The sequence below is a fragment of the Penicillium odoratum genome (genome assembly GCF_028828045.1).
Source record: "Penicillium odoratum strain IBT 22623 chromosome Unknown utg000006l_segment0_segment0, whole genome shotgun sequence".
NCBI classification, from domain to species: Eukaryota; Fungi; Ascomycota; class Eurotiomycetes; order Eurotiales; family Aspergillaceae; genus Penicillium; species Penicillium odoratum.
Window position 1 is genome coordinate 3,757,103 of NW_026643148.1, and position 18,284 is coordinate 3,775,386.

The following is an 18,284-nucleotide window of genomic DNA, read 5'->3' on the forward strand; positions in this document are numbered from 1 at the left end:
TAGGATGGTGGAGGGGACGGTGGTGGAAGCAGCAGAGACAGCGGGGCCGGGGAGCCTGTCTGGAACTGGTGGTTGAGCTTGTAAAGGACTGACGCATTCGTCGTAAAATAGACCCTGAATGCCTCCGAGGTCCATCTCCCTAGCATCTGAATCTGGTCGTCGAGTATCCCACTATCGTGCGCATGCTGAGCCGCACCCTTCCGAAAGCTGTGACCTGAATATCCGTGTGTCGGTATCCCAAGTGCTCTTAGCTTAGTAGATAAGGTCGAGAGGAAGTTGTTGCGGCTAAATGGTCTTCTGCCGAAGGAGAACAATGGGGCGTCGGGCCCTTTGGGGTCGAGAAGTAGCAGTTTCCGAAGGGCGTCAACTGGGCATGCGCCGTCTCCCGTCTTTGTAAGAATAATTTGCACCCCTTCGTGACGGCGGTCCGTCTTACTGCGCTTGAGTGTGAGTTGCGCGTGGTCTAACGAGGGCGAGAGTCTGACGTCTGGGCGCGTTAACTTTGTGGTGGAGAAGATAGAACGTGTGCGGAGGTCTTCAGTCTTATAGGTAAATTCTCCGAGGCGGAGAAACCCAGCAAATGCTACCCGACACGCGGTTGCGAAGTTCAGGTCGTCTAGGAGGTTCGCAGTCATCTCTAAGGGACGTAACGGGAGTGTGGCGAGGCCTGCGGATAGTTTCGTGATAGTGTCACGCGAAATCGGTTTTCTGAGCCGTACTTTTGTCATGGGATTGAGTCTTCTCGCGCCGTCTATAAGACGTCGGAAATGCTTATTATCAAAGAGTTTATCGTCAAGGAAGTTGTCGATATGGTAGGCTCGGAGAGCGGCTAGGTCGGCGAGTGCGGTATCAGGCTTGACGGCCTTTTGACTAGCGTTACCAAGAAGTCGTGCGCTTAGCCATGAGGTCAATGAATGCCTTGAAACTGGCCACGCGGATAGATTCTGTAGCGCGCAGTGCTTTTCGTAATTACGCTGAACGGAGAGGTAAACGGAACGTGTGTTAGCGCTGAGTCCGTTCCAGAGCAGTTTCAGGTGGCCTGCATTGAGCTGAGGAGCTCGTGAAGAGAACCACGCGGGCGGTTCAATACCGAGAGGTCCTGCCAGTGGGGACAAATGTTAGCAATGTCTTCAAGATTATTAGGTGAGAGCGCATCTGCTAATGTATTTTCCCGGGAGGGGAGCCATAGTGGCACGATGTGGATGTCTCTCGCCGCCGCTAGGATAAGTAGGCTCTTTAGAGGTGCGTTAGGCGGACCATGAAGGAAGCCTTTCTTGAGTCCCATGTGCGCTGTGGAGCTATCCGTGTGGATAACGAGAGTATGATGGAGCCAATGGTGGCTGAAGAGTAGGAAGCCTTGGAGGATAGCGTCTACTTCTTGAGTATTGATGTGCGCATGTGCGTCTTGAGCAAGGGCCAATGTGGCAGCATTGCTTTGATGAAGCTGGTGACAATGGGCCAGCCAGCAGTCTAATGTAGACTTGGATGAGAAGAAGAAGAGCCCCTGGCCTATACTAGAAGCATCTGTGTAGAGATGCGTGATAGTGCGGCGGCAAGGGTCAATGAGGAGTACGCCGTTGAAGAGAGACAAGGAGTCCCTCCACCATTCCAAATCGTCACGTACCTCGTAGGGGATACGGCGGCGCGCGCTACTCCCATGTGGGAAAACGGCTTGGAAGGAGTATAGAGACTGTAGCCTTGTTCTCCCTAGCCGGACAACTCTTGAACAGAAGGCTAATAAGCCTGCGAGGCGCTCTGTTTGCTTGAGTGAGAGACTCACTGCCGTCAGACAAGCTGCGGCGTCCAATGTGGCGCGGCACAACTTTTCTGGTGGCAGACGAGCTTCCATTGCAATAGAGTCGATCTGGATACCTAGGACTGTAACGCAGGTCCCTTGCTGGTCCTTTTTGGTATTGCGGGGGATACGTAGGTAGTCGGTGACCCTGTTGTAAACCTCGTCGAAGGGACCCGTGGGCTCGGACACCGAGGGAGACCGGGCAATGACGATGAAGTCGTCTAGGTAATGATTGATATGGAATGCAGGTAGGTGGCATTGGAGTATCCAATGGAATGCCTCGGCGAAGAGATTGAACAGAAATGGGGCCGTTGCGAGGCCAAAGGGGAGACAGCATTCGACGTAAGTCGAGTCATTCCACTGGAAGGCAAGGAGATGTTGGTTATCCTCGGCAACGGGGACTATTCGGAAGGCGTCCTTGATATCCCTCTTGATGATTGTGCAACCTCGGCCAGCTTGTATGACCTGCTCGTGGATATGATCGATTGTCATGTATTCGATCGCTGACCAGGAGTCCGGTATGCCCTGGTTAAGGCCCTGTCCAGGCGGCCAAGATAGGTCATGGATGCGGCGCCATCCCCCATCGTGCTTAGGAACCAACCCAAGCGGTGAAACAAAGGAGGGCCTAGAGGCTAGTCTAACACGGCCGAGGTTGAGGTCTTCTGCTAGTTGGGCCGTGATTATGCCGGGTTCGTGTATGTGATGGTTAGAGGAATAGCGAAACTGCTTCTTGCCCCTATAGCCAACCTGGGCACCGTAGGTCAGAATCCCAGCGATAGTGGAGCCCAGATCGCCTGGATAGTAGCGCAGAAGATTGCTCCAGCCTTTCGCATTGAGTGGTGACGGAGAGGATTGTAATCTTGGGAGCTCTGGGTTGAACACGGGGTATTGAATAGCAGTGTTTGGTCTAGGTGGTTGCCCCTGCGGTGTGAGGCTTAGGGACAAGGGGTTAAGAACAACGTTGCCGGTGTCACTAGTGCAGTTCTCAAGAGCTATCGCTTGCTACTTCTTCTTGCGGCAGGAGGAGGCACCATGCTCGCTTAGGCCGCATGCCGTGCACTCATGACGTCTCTTGCAGCCTTCCCAGGAGCACCCTATCGTATTGAACTTATCGCAAACCTCTGTCTCATTATTCGAAGACCTGGTATTCCTGGCTTGACGAGGCCGGGCTGGAGGATTTGTTGGTGACTTCGCAGGTAGGGTGAGATTGTGGCGGAGGTATTTCTCGCGAAATGGGCCCGTGACCAGGTAGTTGTCCGTCGATAGCTCTCCTTTATCCAGTATGTATTGGTGGAAATTAAGGGCAAGTGGGAGAACTGCTTCCGACCACCGATAAGTCTGAGCGAAGTCCAGGATCTGCCTCATAAACATGAGGAGGTTGGGAATTGCCTTAGGATGTTTCTCGCCGAAGAGGTACCCTACAACGGCCAGATAGGCAAGAAAGCAAGTCGTCCATATCCGAGAGTTAGGGCCCCAGTCCTTAAGCGACGCTGCTGCCTTCTTGAAGCCCACTGTGCCTCCCGATTCGGTCATTTTGAAGACTCTATCCTCCTGATCTAGCTCGGTGACTGACTTCTCTTTGAAGCGTATAAGTTCAGTCGCCTTCAACTTCCTCTCGAAGACGCGTATAAGAAGGGCGGCGGAGACACCCGGAAATATGTCGATGAGTGATTTGACCTCAGGGGGAGGCTCACGGTTTTCTTCGAGATTATCGTCATCTTGCAGGTCCACATGAGGTCTTCTGCGGCGTAGATCGGTCTCTGCTACATCCAATTCAAGGCGTCTAGCCCTGTATTTCTGTATCTGCCCTAACCAACTGGCACGGTCTGCCGCACCCATAGTCTCCCAAATGTGGGCCGGTGGCCAAGCGGAGTCGAGCGGGGCAGGAGTGACACTGCTGGACTGGCTGAATGTCATGGTGGAGAGAGATATAGTCAAGGCTTATCGATGCTGTTGCCATAGGGAAGGACGTGAAACACAAAATTGACACTTGACTGCCTGAGAGATGACGAGCTACGAGCTACCCGCAGAGGCCATCAAATGACTCTCGTGAGGCAGTTGTAGGAGGAAGAGGCCCTCGGAAATGTCGGTGTAGATATCACGTGAGGCTACAGACATGGTGAGGCTACAGGCATTGTGAGGCAACCCCAATAAAACCACTCCCTTTAAGTGGATCTCCTAATTCAAGTGCCGCAGTCAAGCACAAGAACGTGCATTATACACTCGTAGATAAATCATAATGCTGATGAATGTGATCAGGAGAAGCTTGGAACGGCCACGCTTTTCAGCTTGAAAAGTTCTTGTATGAGGCCGATGGTTCCCATTTAACCTTATGCTGTCATGGTCAAATCCAATTAAAGGTAGAAAAGCTTTGAAATATCTTGATATAATGTAAGTGTGGTCGCCATGCATCCAGCATACTAGATAGGATACTAAGTAAGGGACTAGGTAAGGGACTAGGTAAGGGGCTAAGTAGGGGACTAAGTAGGGGACTAAGTAGGGGACTAAGTAGAGGACTAAGTAGTAGTATTCTACCTTCCTTTATACCAGTTTAGTTGAATAATCTAATGGCTTTTTAAGTTTATATAGCGGAGTGAAAAAGAAAGGGAAATTGTGAAGAGAAAAAAAGTGAATAGAAAAAGGTGGAAGGAGAAGGTCTGGTGGAGGGAGCGACGCGTTCGTCACCGACACTCCGAGGGAGACACCTGAGACAATTAGCGAAGCCTCCGCTGTCATATTGAAAATTTAGGGTCAATAGTATATAACTTAGCTTGTATAAAAAGGTTAGCTCTCGCAGATTTGGGATACGTGAAGAGAAAACTGAACAGGTTTCGAGCGTACGTCCAAAAAGTCTGCGATGTATCCAAGTGATAGATAGGTACAAGTAGTAGATGAGTATAAGTGATAGCATTTATGATTTTCTGCCATTTATTATGTGATATTAAAGGTTCTGTCCTCATGACCGCTACTCGCCTCCATACATATATGTAGTCCGGGCTCTACAAGATTATTTTGGAGGCTGTCCAGATTCAAATGGGCAATGTGTTCACGAAGCATGCGGCATCGCCATTGCAGCCTGCCTATCTAACTTCTATTACTTGAGTACACTGCGGACTTTTCGGACATACGTTCCAGGCCCTCATCCTTTTTCATTCCAGTCGTCGGAGCACGCTCGATCCAAGCCCACAACTAGGCCGGTTTATCCTACTTTATGGATCTATTGCACAGATTCCAATAATCATTGACAATATGCATTCAGATAGATGGAGCCCAGCATATCTGTTCTTGCGGTAATCGTAGCCTGCATCGATACTTTTCGTCTATCGCAGAATTCAACTTTGTCATGAGTCGACCACTAAGCCCCTCCATCCACCACATCCATTCAATCTGGCGCAATGCAACACAGAAATATTCCAATATGATGAGCGTAAAAGGTTCCTCTCGCGCCATTAAGTCCAGATAATCATCAGAGGCCTCAAATAACCACGCAAATACATCTGCAGTCTGAAGCCTCGGCCCCTCATCCGGTTTCATAACAACGCCTAGAGTCCTCCTAAGCGCATCCAAAGTATCCTCGTAAATCCGACGCAATGGCAGATCCCTTGCAGACTCACTAACGATCATCTGCTTCAACTCCCAAGTATACTTCTTTCTCCGCTCAAAGGTCTGCGGATCCCTCGCAGCCACCAATCGAGCCCTATTCATAAAGATCGGACCCAACTTCCCCGTATGGAAATCATGGTCACTATATTTAATAACAGTTCATGTACTGCGAAACAGAAGAACCCAATTAGCAAGACGACCGTGCTCAAATAAGACCAGGACGCTCCCCTCGAAGGGAACACTAGCACATGAGTAATAGATAAAGAAGACATAATCTATTGCAATGTTGGTTTGTGTGATAAAGCTATGGTACATTGAAGATTAAGACAACCGGATGAAGTGGGGTTTCTATCTAATTTGAAGAAATGCGTGCCGAGTCCCCTAACTATGAGTCCTTCTTTTCAGAGTTGGTTTCTTGGGCTTTCGCTTTCGCTTCAGCTGCTCTGGCTTGCAGCTGTGCGCTCACTTGAACAATAGCACGTTCTGCCTCTAAAGCAAGCTCTGGCGCGTCCAAAATCGTTGCAAGCTTCTTGGCATCAGACATCTTCAGGAGGATTCTTTCATCACTCTGCTCGATGTCCTCCACCATCTCAGCTGCAGGGGTATCAATCGGGGTATCGAGTGCATATGCTGCACGTTTGGCATAAAGCCGTTCCAGCTCGGCAAGGGAAATGGGATTTAGGAGGCTCTTCTCCACAAGGAACTCTAAGTGCTGCGAGCCGTTCAATGCTAACACGATAACATATGTCAGTATGTCATGGGGGTGAAAAAAAAGATAAAAACTCACCTCGCCAATGGGACCAGCCCCGGTATGCTAGGTAGAAGAAAGGAATATTTGGGACACTTCAGAAGTGGGTCAATATACGAGACAATCAGAGCAACTTCGGGGTAACATACACTGGAATCAACCCTAGAGGAGCTGTCAACGGTGCAATTCCCAAACTCCACCGCATCTTCTTCCGGTGGAATTCCTGACGTTCTGTGGCTATGGTCCGCAGCAGGCTGGGTATTTTCTCCAAGCGTATCGAGTTCCCTGGGTACAGCACGTCGATTTTCTTCGTTCCATGCGCCTCATCGATTCGCTTTTGAGATTTGAGCGATGGGATACTCTTAAGTCCCCATTCTTCAAATGGAATCCGTTGCTGTACCGAATTACCCCAGGTCACCAGGCGCTTCTTCCAGCCCCCGTCAGCTTCTTCCCATTGTGCCCACGTTTGAGCTGCCTTGCTTGTCACGCGGTCGAGTATGGATAGCTCCTTTGGGATATCTTTGCGCAATGGGCGAGAGTATATTAATGCCCGACGTGTCGAGATAGGGATCAAAAAGAGACGCATAGCGAAAGGAGGGGGGCTGTGTGATCTCAGAAAAATTGGGTGATGATCACGAAGAGAAGAATAAATGTGAGGTAATTTAATGAGAAATCAATAAGCCCATGCCTTGCAATATGAATATTGTATGCGATCTGGAAGCTCGACGGTTGAAGTGAAGTGGGACAGGTCGGAGGAAATTAAGCAGGAGAGAGACGTCATTACGCGCGCGAACTCGTTTTATTCCTCGGTCAAATCTTGGCCCTGATCAACAATCTCCTTACCAACCTCGTCTTATTTTCGAATCCCCCACTTTCCCTCTCTGATTCCTAATTGTCTATTTAAAGAGGACAATTGGCGTGCACTTGTTCTCGTCTAGTCTATAGAGAGCTAATGTGGTTGTGGAAGTGAACTCCCGCCAATCTCCGAGTGCAGCCTTTTGTCGCTCGTCATGGACGTGCATAGCTTCTCAGCTGAGGCCGCTGGTCATATCTTCAATGAGAAACTGCCTGAAAGCACTCTTGCAGGCACCGGCTCTTCAAATACGACTCCTACACATCTAACAATAGATACGTACACCAGCAATCTCCGCAGCAGTACCTCGAACTCCCCAGCCACAGCGACTCATACTCCCAATACTCAAAACACCGGGGAATTAGCTCGATTTCAAAATCCTAACTTGCGTACTCTGCCTGGTACGATAGACACTCGTTTATAGGATCAATATCTCTAGATCACTAATCAGGTTCTTCTTTATAGCCTGGATTCGGTCCGTCGAGGAAGTCCGGGAGGACAACGAAGAAGCTACTGCGACAGATCGCCTACTACCCTCCCAACCCAATGATGTGCTTGTCGCCCAACATAATCATGCTCCCCATCCTACATCTAGGATCGATTACACCCAAGAGGGCCAACTTGAAGAGGGCATGTCGACTCCCCCTCGTCGTGAGTCCCGCTGGAAGACATTCTCTCGCACTATTCAGTATCCCCGAGAATTCGGCGAGGAGTACAAAGAAGTGACCCCAGAATGGATGAACGAGAATATGGGAAACTATTTGGAACCATGGCGAGGCAATCTGCTGGAGGGTGATAGCCCGGAGTTTCCTTTGCACAACACCACCCGCCGTCGAGAAATTTGGTTCAAGCGTATCCACGCCTTCTTCTTAAGGAGTCCAATCGCACCACTCGTTCTGCGGTTGACCGTCTGGTGTTTCTCTCTCGCTGCCTTGGTACTAGGTGGAATAATCCAACACATGTCAGACGAGGTCCACCAACGCCGTCAGGGCGCGTCCGCGCTGATGGCAATCATCGTTGATGCTGTTGCTCTGGTATATCTCATTTACATCACCTTCGATGAGTACACCGCAAAGCCCCTAGGTCTGCGATCTCCCACGGCAAAAGCCCGGCTCATCCTGCTGGATCTGTTTTTCATTGTGTTTGATTCCGCCAATCTCAGCTTGGCGTTTAATTCTCTGTCCGAGGTGACCGGAGCTTGCACTGAAGCCGAGATCAATCAGCGAGTTGATCCTCGTAATGATCGAATCTGTGAGCGACAAAAGGCCCTCGCTTCTGTCTTGCTGGTCGCTCTGGTCGCCTGGCTAATGACATTTGCAATCAGCGTTCTCAGGTACAGTGCCGATCCTAAGATAGGCGTATTTGGACTAGCTGACATTTTCACAGGCTTGTTGAGAGAGTGAGACATTGAAACCGCTTTCACTCGCGGTATTTCTTCTTGCTCAACCCATGAGTAGCATAATTCAATTAACTATTGATGATATGATCTGAGGTACGGAGTTTGGACTAAATGTCCAGGGCAGGGCCATGGTCTCCGTAGAGCGGATCTCGATCAAACCATGCAACATCTTGAATGCCCTGGACTTTGCTCTCTTCGCCAGCTTGCCCATAACACATATCCCACTCCTTGTTATGTGGATATGAACCAACCATTTCGAACGGCTCCTCTCCCTCATCAGTCAACAATCGATGTCCGACTCCCGCGGGCACAATGATCAGATCCCCATGCTGCACGACTGGCTCGAAACGCTCCGGGTTCCCCTCACCCCCAAAACACAGTCGTGCTCGCCCCGCAACGACACCTAGGACCTCATGAGTAGTGGAATGAAAATGGGTCAGGGTGTACATGGTATAGGTCCATTGAGGCCCAACTACGCCGACCGCCTTAAGGCGCCGCTCAAGATCGACGGGAGTGGCGTTGAATGCACCATGGTATATCATCACCGGTTTATGTTGGATTGATGTATTGGGAATACGGTTCCATGATGGAATCTGGCGGTAGGTGATTCGAATCTCGGTGGCTGGATTGAAGGTCATGATTTTACCGAGTGTTGCGTAGTAACACGGGGTAGAAGGCGAGCTCGATGTCACTAATGACGTCACGACGCCTTGTTGCTTCTCAACGGCAGAAACTGGCTAAGCCCAGCCTTGAGGTTGATGATTTTCCTTGTCATATATGAAGGAATCTTGTCTAATATAAGTCACCGGGCCAGGCCGATCATCTGAACAATGATGCTCCAACGGCACTATGCCCGACGATGCCCACTTCAGATTTGCAAATTGTCTATTCCGTAGTTAAATCTCCCGAAAGAAATATTACAACAATTCATAAAAATACCATGATGCCAGAGATATTGTAATATCCTGTCTACAACCTGTTTGTAGCGTTACGTCAAAGTCCATAAACCCATAAACAAATGTTTCGATACACGCCGTCACCCTCCTCTGACCGCCTTCCTCAAACAACCGTGGGGATGCTCGACCCTCTCAGCCTCATCAACCCTCGCCGCCACACCTTCTGCCTGATCTTCTTAACCTTTTATCTCTTGCTTGTTTTTCAGTCCTGAGTCGTGTCCTTCTGTTCCTCTCTATCTCTACTTTAACGGGGTCGGGTACCTCTTCCCAACGCAACACCCATCTTGTGCCCCAGAATCCTACGGCGTCACTCATCACTCGTGGCGCTATCTGTGATCTCTGAGGGGTGACAGTCATGTATGTGCCCTTCTGTATTTCTCTTGACACCCATGGAAATTTGGAGCTTCATTCTTATTGTTAACCCCGCGCAAACTAGATTAACTGCGTTCTTCAAATTCCTTGCTCGATCCCGCCCCTTGACGCCATGGCGCCGATAATGCCGCAAACGCCTCACAAGGATGACCTCGAGGAAACGTGAGTTTTGGGCCACGTGCAAGCAATAGGCTCGAAGCTTTTGGCGCTAACTATGGTTCAGTTGGTCGTTCTTGGAGTCGGGTATCAACAATGTGATGCACAAGCTGGACGAGGGCGTTGACATGAAACATGTAAGTGAAGTCCAATTTATGCTGGGCCCTATTCCTGCTAGAACCCCGAAGAAAATTTGCTGACCACGTTACAGTACATGGCTCTTTACACGTTTGTTTCCATCTCCGAATTCTTCGTGTCCTACCCCCACTTACCACTCACTTAGGGCCGTCCACAATTTTTGCACATCACAGAAAGCCGTCGCAAGCAATCAGGGCTTACAAGCTCATCGTGGAGGTTCGTCTATCTTCTGTGGAAACTCGCGGGCTGTCCTGATCCTGGAAGTGATCGAAAGCGCTAACGACTTGATTGTTTGAAATAGCTCACCTGTTGGGCGAGGAACTTTACAAATTACTGGGCGAATACCTCTCGCGCCATCTCAGCGAAGTGCACGACAAATCCCTAGCCCACTCCGACGAAGCCCTACTGGCATTCTACATCCGCGAGTGGACCCGGTACACAACCGCCGCCAAATATGTCAACCATCTTTTCAGCTATCTCAACCGACACTGGGTCAAGCGTGAGATAGACGAGGGAAAGAAGAATGTTTACGATGTTTACACTTTACACCTGGTCAAGTGGAAGGACGACTTCTTTGAGAATTTGCATGCGAAGGTGATGGACGCAGTGCTGAATTTGATTGAGAAGCAGCGGAATGGCGAAACAATTGAACAATCACAGATTAAGAACATTGTCGATTCGTTCGTGTCGTTAGGTCTGGATGAGAACGATAGCAAAAAGTCCACCCTCGAAGTCTACCGCAACTACTTCCAACGACCGTTTATCGATGCGACAAGAAAGTACTATGAGAATGAATCGCGCCAATTTGTGGCAGAGAACAGCGTTGTGGAATACATGAAGAAGGCCGAGGCTCGGCTGGAGGAGGAGAAGGCTCGAGTGGGTCTTTATCTACACTCGGATGTGACGAAGAGCCTCACCGAGACATGTCTTGATGTTCTTGTTACCGCCCATTCCACTCTTCTCCGCGACGAATTCCAGATTCTGCTTGATAATGAACGCCAAGACGACCTTGCCCGCATGTACCGCCTCCTATCGCGCATCAAGGAGGGCTTGGATCCATTGCGTTCCACATTTGAAAACCATGTGAGAAAGGCCGGTTTGGCTGCGATTGAAAAGGTTGCCTCGGAAGGCGAGAACTTTGAGCCTAAGCTGTACGTTGATGCTCTACTTCAAGTTCACACGCGGTACCAGAATCTTGTCGACGAAGCCTTCAATGGCGAGTCTGAGTTCGTTCGCTCGCTTGATAATGCTTGTCGGGAGTTTGTCAACCGTAACCGCATTTGCAAGTCGACCACAACCAAGTCACCTGAACTGCTGGCTAAGTACACCGATTCCTTGCTCAAGAAGGGCTCCAAGGCTGCCGAGGAGTCTGAGCTCGAGGAAATGCTCGTCCAAATCATGACCGTCTTTAAGTACATCGAGGATAAGGACGTGTTCCAAAAGTTCTACTCAAAAATGCTGGCGAAGCGTCTGGTGCATGTCAGCTCGGTCTCTGATGATGCGGAAACCAGCATGATCAGCAAGCTGAAGGAGGCGTGTGGATTTGAATATACCAATAAGTTGCAACGCATGTTCCAGGACATCCAGATCTCCAAGGATCTTAATGCCAATTACAAAGTGTACCAAGAAAAGGTGCTGGACGACGACGACCGCAAGCGAATGGTGGACGCACATTTCCAAGTTCTGGGAACTGGAATGTGGCCTCTGAACCCCCCAAACACCACATTCTCCGCGCCCCCAGAGGTTACCAAGTCCGCTGAGCGGTTCCAAAAGTTTTACTTTGATAAGCACAACGGTCGCAAGCTGACATGGCTGTGGCAGCTGTGCAAGGGCGAGGTCAAGGCGAACTACATCAAAAATGCCAAGGTTCCTTACACATTCCAGGTGTCCACTTTCCAGATGGGCATTTTGCTATTATTCAACGAGACCGACACTCTCTCGTACTCGGACATCCAGAAGGCTACTACCCTGTCTCCTGATGTCCTCGATCCCAATCTTGCTATTTTCCTGAAGGCGAAGGTGCTCCTGGCGCCCGATGGTGCCAAGCCCGAGGATTCAACCATGTATACCTTGAACTACAACTTCAAGAACAAAAAGGTCAAGGTCAACCTCAACATCCAGATAAAGTCGGAGCAAAAGGTCGAATCCGATGACACCCACAAGACGATCGAGGAAGATCGGAAGCTGTTGCTCCAGGTATGTCATTTCTCTGTCAATATACTCCGACTCACGCTAACCCTTCTAGTCCGCCATCGTCCGCGTTATGAAATCCCGCAAGAAGATGAAGCACGTTCAGCTCGTACAGGAAGTCATCCAACAGGTCAAATCACGCTTCCCGCCCAAGATCCCCGACATCAAGAAAAACATCGAGGCCCTTATGGAAAAGGACTACATTGAACGTTTAGAGGGAGACGAAGTTTCCTACATTGCTTAATCACCTTACCCTATTTCGCTTCTACACAAATTCCCTCGCATCTACCCTGGTCTTCCTCTTTTTCTTTTCACTTGTCTAGCTCATAGCCCTCTTCCATTCCTGATCTCGGTTCTTAATTTCCATGCATTGTGTTTCCACATGTGGGTTCTGAGGCGCAAGGCTGCGCAGAGCTGGACCGGGCGTGGGTTTTGCTTAAAGATGTTTTGGGAGCTAAGGAGCACAAATCGACGCATCGTCTGTTTTATCTTATTTTATGGTACATCTTTCATCATAGCGCTGAGACGACAGATCAATGATCATTCTGATTTTCAAGATATACTCCCAAGATTCATTCATTTAGTCTAGTCGATGTACAGGGACACTGGTAAGGATTTTCCACGTATGCATCCCAACAATCGAGGGCTATCAGACATGTCTCCACCATATTTTCTCTTCCCTCTCCGCCATTAAAGGCTCAATCTCAATTCCTAGCCAGCTTGCTGAACCGTCAGGGCTAATCTGAAATTCCAGCCGAACAGCCGTGGGATAGCCCCATCGCATTGCAATCTGCAACCAATATGTGCCAGACACATGGAACAAGCCAATTCCCAACTCTTTGGAGTAGTCATTGTAATTTGAAATAGATGCGCACAGGTCGGGGGCTGTGCGGTTCAATCTTTGGTAGATTCGATAGTCCCCAGTGCAGTTGCTTGATAGTATAAGATCCGGGTAAGAGGGATGTGTATAGAATCCTTCATAAGCAGAGATATCTAGAGGGTTTGCCAACGGAGGATCAGGGACGCCGGGGTAAAGCTCTGCAATGATATGTTCAGAAAGATGTGTTTGATTGATCATCGCATCGCCTCTGTTTCACGTAGATCAGCAAATAGTTTCGAAATCAACCTTGGGAGCTATTGACAAGCACTAACCTTGCAATCCAGTCAATTCGACTCTCCAAAGGAATGCCTAGTTCTTCATCAATCAGATGATACGCAAGTACATCCGCCGCCGCGTCAACCCCATTCATATTATTCCCTAGCAACACCAGTCCGAACTTTCGTTGTGGTAACAGCATAACAGATGCTCCATACCCGAACTGATCCCCGCCATGGAAGCATATCGTCTCACCCTTGTATACACCTGATAACCATCCCAGTCCATAGAATGTAGAAGTCTGGAATGGCTCAACAGGATTAGGAGAGACGATGGAGTGGGCACCAAATAATGCATCATAACCTGCTGGAGAAAATGGTGGCTCGCGATTCAGCATTGTTGAAATCCATTTGGCGTAGTCTGATACCGAGGACAGGATATTACCCGCTCCACGGATAGTATCTGTATATACCTGTTCGGTGGATGAGAGTCCACCATCCAGGTTAACGTAAAATCCCTGGGAGATATCTCGATTTGCCTTTCGAGCTTCCGACAAGGAGATATACGTCTCAGTCATGCTTAGGGGCAGCCAGATATTTTCCGTGAAGAAGGATTCTAAGGATTGGTTCGTCACTGTTTCGATGAGATGGGCTGCGGCGCAGTACATAAGATTGGAATATTGCCATGTTGTCCGTGGAGAAGTCGTGGATGGAAGATTCCTCAATGATTGGACCGCTTCTTGGAGCGTTATATTAGCAAGCCATACCCAGTCGTGGCGTGGTAAGCCAGTGCGATGAGATAGGATGTCGACAATTGTTATTTCCGAGGTAGACCAGGGATCACTGAGGGCGAAATCCACTGGAAGGATAGAGTGGACGGGTGTATCCCAATGGATTCCTGGGAAATTAACGTCGTCGTCGACGAGAAGAGAAATTGCCGCAGACGTAAAGGCTTTGGTTGTGCTTCCTCCGAAGAACAGAGTGTGCTCCGTCACTGGCTGAGAACTGAGACTATCTGAGATGCCGTAGCCCTGATTCGTTGGTTAGTTCAAGCAACGGTTGACGAGGTTTTACTCACTTTGGAGAATGTTTCTCCATGAACGACTGCAACGGCCAAACCGGGAATATTGAAATGGTCCAGGGCCCACTTGACCTTATTGTCAAAGTCGGCATTCAAGGGTGAAAGGCTTGTGGACTGGTTTGGTTCTTGAAGAGGCTGTTGCAATACCTCGGCAAGAGCAAGCCCAGGAAAGATCAGAGTCAAAGGCAAACGCATATTGAAGTACAGCAGCAAGTACGGTCAATGAATACATGGGTGAGAACGTAGACATATACTCAGCTAGCCCCATTGGTATCTCGGAGACACTCCCGTACACTTGACAGCTCCAATCGATTGGTTGGTTTCATGCGGGGGTTGGATCCACAAGGTGCAACAACACTTGCGCATTCGCAAAACTCATCAAAAGTTAGATTTTTGAAGCTGTTTGATCTGATGTATAAATGCAAATGTTATTATCTACTAATATGTATTCCGTTCTGATGTGCACACATGATTATCCCAAAGTACCAGCCTAGACGGAAGAGCACATTCCGACCAGGGGTATAATTTACAGTAAAGACATACAAAAGTCAAACAAGTATAGACAACAAAATTTGGACAAGATAGGGTTCAAATGAGATGGGTATGCCGCTGGAATGTAATGCCAAGGATCTGGAATCGGGGAAAGTGACGAAGTGAAGTGTAGGGACAAAACGAAACCAGGAGATGATAGGTTACCGTAGAATAGATTGGCTATTTCTCTACCTCGATAGGGAGAGTGGTGGTTTCATCTTCCTGTGCATCGGATGGCTTCGTGGTCTTCTCCGGGTTCATATTGACTCGGAGACCGTCCTCGGGCGTGAGAGACACAGCTGTGAAGCCGTCTTCGTTGGCAGGAGTTGCCTCATGAATGGGTTCGTCGTTCTCCTTCTGTGAGAAGATGACCTCCGAGCTATGCTGGGATTCGGGCTCGTATGCTGGGGAACCGTGGGACAAGGGGGATTTGGGATAAGGCGCGTCAAGAGCATCGGAGCCATCGTCCCGTTTAAACTCTCCGCTCTCGCGGCGTAGAATAATGTTGCTCCATCGCTTGCGGCGGCTGTTGCTACGGCTGAGACCGTCCGAGGCATCCCCATTGGAACTGGCGCGATGCTGCTGCATGGATCGGCGACGACCACGGTCCGACTCGAGGTCTTCAGTTGCGACTGAGAGCACCGGCGTTGAGGGCGAGGAGACAATGGCTGCGGGGGCTACTGCTGGATTGGGGTTTGGACCTGGGGATGAACTGCGTTTCTCTTGCCACTCTTTGCGCTTTTCGCTGGCCCAGGAGCCCCATGAACTGAAGTATGCACTGGCTTTTTGGCTGGCGACGCTAACAGTAGCCTGTGCCTGAGAAACGTCAATGGAAGGTCTTTGGCGAGGAGAAAGCCAACCTCCAGAAGGCTCGGAGGGAGACGCCTGCGAAGTCGTTGGTGGAGAGCGCGAGGTATCAATCGAGGTGCGCTGGGATTGGGCAGCAGCTTTCTCTTCGTTGCGCTTTCTTTGAGCTTCACGCATGGACTCTATATCCGACCAGAAGGTATTGAATGCCGCGCTAACTTTCTTTTGCCCCGTGGCAAGTTGGCGGCCAAGTGCTTCGCGACCCTCGCGCACTCGCTCATCCAAGTGAAGATCGGCTACCTGCTGAGACAGACGACGCTGAATATCATCCATAGTCAGCCCGCCAGCGCTTGGGTGCCGTGGCTCGGTAATTGAGTACAAGAGGGCATCGGAGGTAAGCTTTGAGAAAAGGGCATAGTTCGAGGTTTTCTGCCATTGTGTCAAAAATTCTGCATTGAAGTCAAGAGCAGGATCGCCTTCAATATTGAAGTTTTGTAGCTGAGCTCTGCTTCGGTGTGGCGAATCACCCGACGAGTGCGAGGCAAGCTCCTCATGGTATTTCATGCTGGATAGTAAGGCGAGGAGGTACTCTTCAAATTGAAGGCGGATGAATTCTTCCGATCCCATGAAGCCTAGTGTTTTTGGACGGGATGGATGGGCATCATCCCAGGTTTCATTAACGATCTGGGTGAGAACGTCTATCCAGCGTCTGTCCGCCACAGATAGGGCTAGAGCCCTTTGTAGAGGCAATGACGAGATATTGATGCTGTCCTCATCAAGCTGATATCAAACGACTGTTAGCGCTTTTTCCCCACTCATTTGGGTAGATTCGCATCTCACGTTGATTAAAATGTCGCTATAGCGATCCTTTTGTTGGAGGAGCAAAGAATTCGTTGATCCCACAACATACGACTTTGTGCCATCATCGGCTAGCAAATCCAGTTGCTGTAGGGGGGTATATGGCCCAAACATGCTTCCCTAAGAAGAAAGTTAGAGGATCGGATCTGGCGCACCAAGGAGATGGTAAATAAGTACCTTTCCAAATATCTGCAGCGGTAGACCCATGTAGGCCAATACTAATACAATCAGTGTCGTCTATCTAAATATTGAATTTCCAACTTACAAGAGCCTCGGTCACTTGTCTTAAGGGAGGTTGGCTTCTCAACATTTTGAGTATAGCTGTCAAATGCAGGATCTGCACAATCTTGCAGATTATTGATCAATCCAGGTATTAAAGAGACAAGCGAAAATTGAATCATGCATAGACGTTCACAGCGGGTACCGAAAAAGAGCATCTGCAGAGGTCAAGGTCAGCGAATACTTTAGTTGAATAAACAGGTCTGCCTACCTTAGGCTGCAATAATAGTCCCTTAAAGAGCACTAGGGTCTGGTATTTGAACTCATGAATCATTTCCCGTAGAGAAAGACCTTCAATAAGTCAGCGTACGTCAAGACATGTGATATATGAGAATATTCACCTAAGTTCTGATCTTTCGACGCATCATTGGATAAACTGATAACTAGGCCCTCTCGGAATTTCTAGATCGTCCGTTAACTTGTCATTCGCCTTCCAGATCTTCCGGTAGAGCTAACCTTCAAAATATCAATATCTGAAAAGTCCCTGCATGTTCAGAAGAACGTCAGCAAGTGTCACCCTCACAGAACCCCCACATTAAGAAAAGAAGGTCCTTCAACATAGAGACATCAACATACCGCTGCGCAAACCACGCCGATGTCACCACAGAGAGCTTTTCGCGCAATTGTCCCACTCTCTGCGGACTATCCGTCACCACCACCACGGCCTTTTGCACTGTCGAGCGCGTCACTTCAGGAGGGCGATGGATCAGGAGCTTGGCATCGAGCTGGCGCGAGCAGGCAATGCCGAAAAGGGACGTTGCCGGTGTTTCGGATGTTTCTTTGCGGCGCAACGTGAAATATGAGAATTCCTCGGTCGATCTAAGGTAGCCATGAGGCTAAAGCATCAGTTTCATCTCTAATGACTCGTGCTGGCATTGCGGGGCTGCTTCGAGGGGTGGGACTTGAAACACGGGGAAAGGCAGGGTCTAGGTTCCTAATGCTAGGGAGCTTCATGTGGGGGTTCCATACAGATGCGCACCATCAGAAAGTGCCATGAAGGGTAGTAATGACCAGTCATTGTCGACAGCCGGGTTCGTTCCCTCATCACCGATGCAGTGTTCGATTTCGGGGCCCCTGTAGATCGCAAAGACATACGTTAGTTTCGGTCGAGATCTTGTTTACTCATCCTCTCTCAAATAGATCAGAGCTAGGCAAATAGCTAGCTGGTGAGGACTTACCGCGCATGGTGGAAATCAATCACCAGGACAATTGGGTCTTGTTTATGCGGGACAGCCATCGCGGCGAGCTTGCGGGGGTTTGTGGCGTGCAGAATTGGGGATCGGGAAATGCAAGGGTCACAGTCTTTTTCCAGAAGGAGTTCCAGGTGTCGCCATTTATTGCGCAAGGAGGCTTTCTACGTGCGCTTCACGGGGGGTGGTTCAAGGTGCAATGCGGCTTTATCGCTCACGTGTTGATTGTCGGC

General features: G+C 49.4%; 8 protein-coding genes across 8 annotated transcripts; 2 read left to right on the plus strand and 6 right to left on the minus strand.

Moving 5' to 3' along the window:
- Positions 1-1,509: 1,509 nt before the first annotated feature.
- Positions 1,510-3,634, minus strand: N7520_009778 (uncharacterized protein; the record flags this gene model as incomplete). Its single annotated transcript, XM_057143712.1, has 3 exons — positions 1,510-1,707; positions 1,781-2,768; positions 2,889-3,634. The coding sequence occupies 3 exons, from the start codon at positions 3,632-3,634 to the stop codon at positions 1,510-1,512; spliced, it is 1,932 nt and encodes a 643-aa protein (XP_056993000.1).
- A 1,416-nt stretch (positions 3,635-5,050) lies between these two features.
- Positions 5,051-5,713, minus strand: N7520_009779 (C6 transcription factor; the record flags this gene model as incomplete). The annotated part of the gene is made up of 2 exons (XM_057143713.1): positions 5,051-5,540; positions 5,574-5,713. The coding sequence occupies 2 exons, from the start codon at positions 5,711-5,713 to the stop codon at positions 5,051-5,053; spliced, it is 630 nt and encodes a 209-aa protein (XP_056993001.1).
- Positions 5,714-5,783: 70 nt separating this feature from the next.
- Positions 5,784-6,732, minus strand: N7520_009780 (mitochondrial K+-H+ exchange-related family protein; the record flags this gene model as incomplete). Its single annotated transcript, XM_057143714.1, has 3 exons — positions 5,784-6,127; positions 6,186-6,241; positions 6,296-6,732. 3 exons carry the CDS (start codon positions 6,730-6,732, stop codon positions 5,784-5,786), a joined length of 837 nt encoding a protein of 278 aa, XP_056993002.1.
- Positions 6,733-7,156: 424 nt separating this feature from the next.
- N7520_009781 (phospholipase D regulator) lies at positions 7,157-8,410 on the plus strand (the record flags this gene model as incomplete). The annotated part of the gene is made up of 3 exons (XM_057143715.1): positions 7,157-7,400; positions 7,465-8,332; positions 8,386-8,410. 3 exons carry the CDS (start codon positions 7,157-7,159, stop codon positions 8,408-8,410), a joined length of 1,137 nt encoding a protein of 378 aa, XP_056993003.1.
- Positions 8,411-8,505: 95 nt separating this feature from the next.
- Positions 8,506-9,036, minus strand: N7520_009782 (cupin domain-containing protein; the record flags this gene model as incomplete). The annotated part of the gene is made up of 1 exon (XM_057143716.1): positions 8,506-9,036. One exon carries the CDS (start codon positions 9,034-9,036, stop codon positions 8,506-8,508), a length of 531 nt encoding a protein of 176 aa, XP_056993004.1.
- An 802-nt stretch (positions 9,037-9,838) lies between these two features.
- culA (cullin culA) lies at positions 9,839-12,454 on the plus strand (the record flags this gene model as incomplete). The annotated part of the gene is made up of 6 exons (XM_057143717.1): positions 9,839-9,888; positions 9,950-10,019; positions 10,094-10,110; positions 10,166-10,236; positions 10,322-12,216; positions 12,266-12,454. The coding sequence occupies 6 exons, from the start codon at positions 9,839-9,841 to the stop codon at positions 12,452-12,454; spliced, it is 2,292 nt and encodes a 763-aa protein (XP_056993005.1).
- Positions 12,455-12,859: 405 nt separating this feature from the next.
- On the minus strand, positions 12,860-14,581 carry N7520_009784 (serine hydrolase domain-containing protein; the record flags this gene model as incomplete). Its single annotated transcript, XM_057143718.1, has 3 exons — positions 12,860-13,298; positions 13,363-14,336; positions 14,384-14,581. The coding sequence occupies 3 exons, from the start codon at positions 14,579-14,581 to the stop codon at positions 12,860-12,862; spliced, it is 1,611 nt and encodes a 536-aa protein (XP_056993006.1).
- Positions 14,582-15,097: 516 nt separating this feature from the next.
- N7520_009785 (uncharacterized protein) lies at positions 15,098-18,098 on the minus strand (the record flags this gene model as incomplete). Its single annotated transcript, XM_057143719.1, has 10 exons — positions 15,098-16,504; positions 16,565-16,702; positions 16,760-16,800; positions 16,848-17,019; positions 17,073-17,152; positions 17,203-17,263; positions 17,318-17,345; positions 17,438-17,680; positions 17,831-17,935; positions 18,040-18,098. The coding sequence occupies 10 exons, from the start codon at positions 18,096-18,098 to the stop codon at positions 15,098-15,100; spliced, it is 2,334 nt and encodes a 777-aa protein (XP_056993007.1).
- Positions 18,099-18,284: the final 186 nt, after the last annotated feature.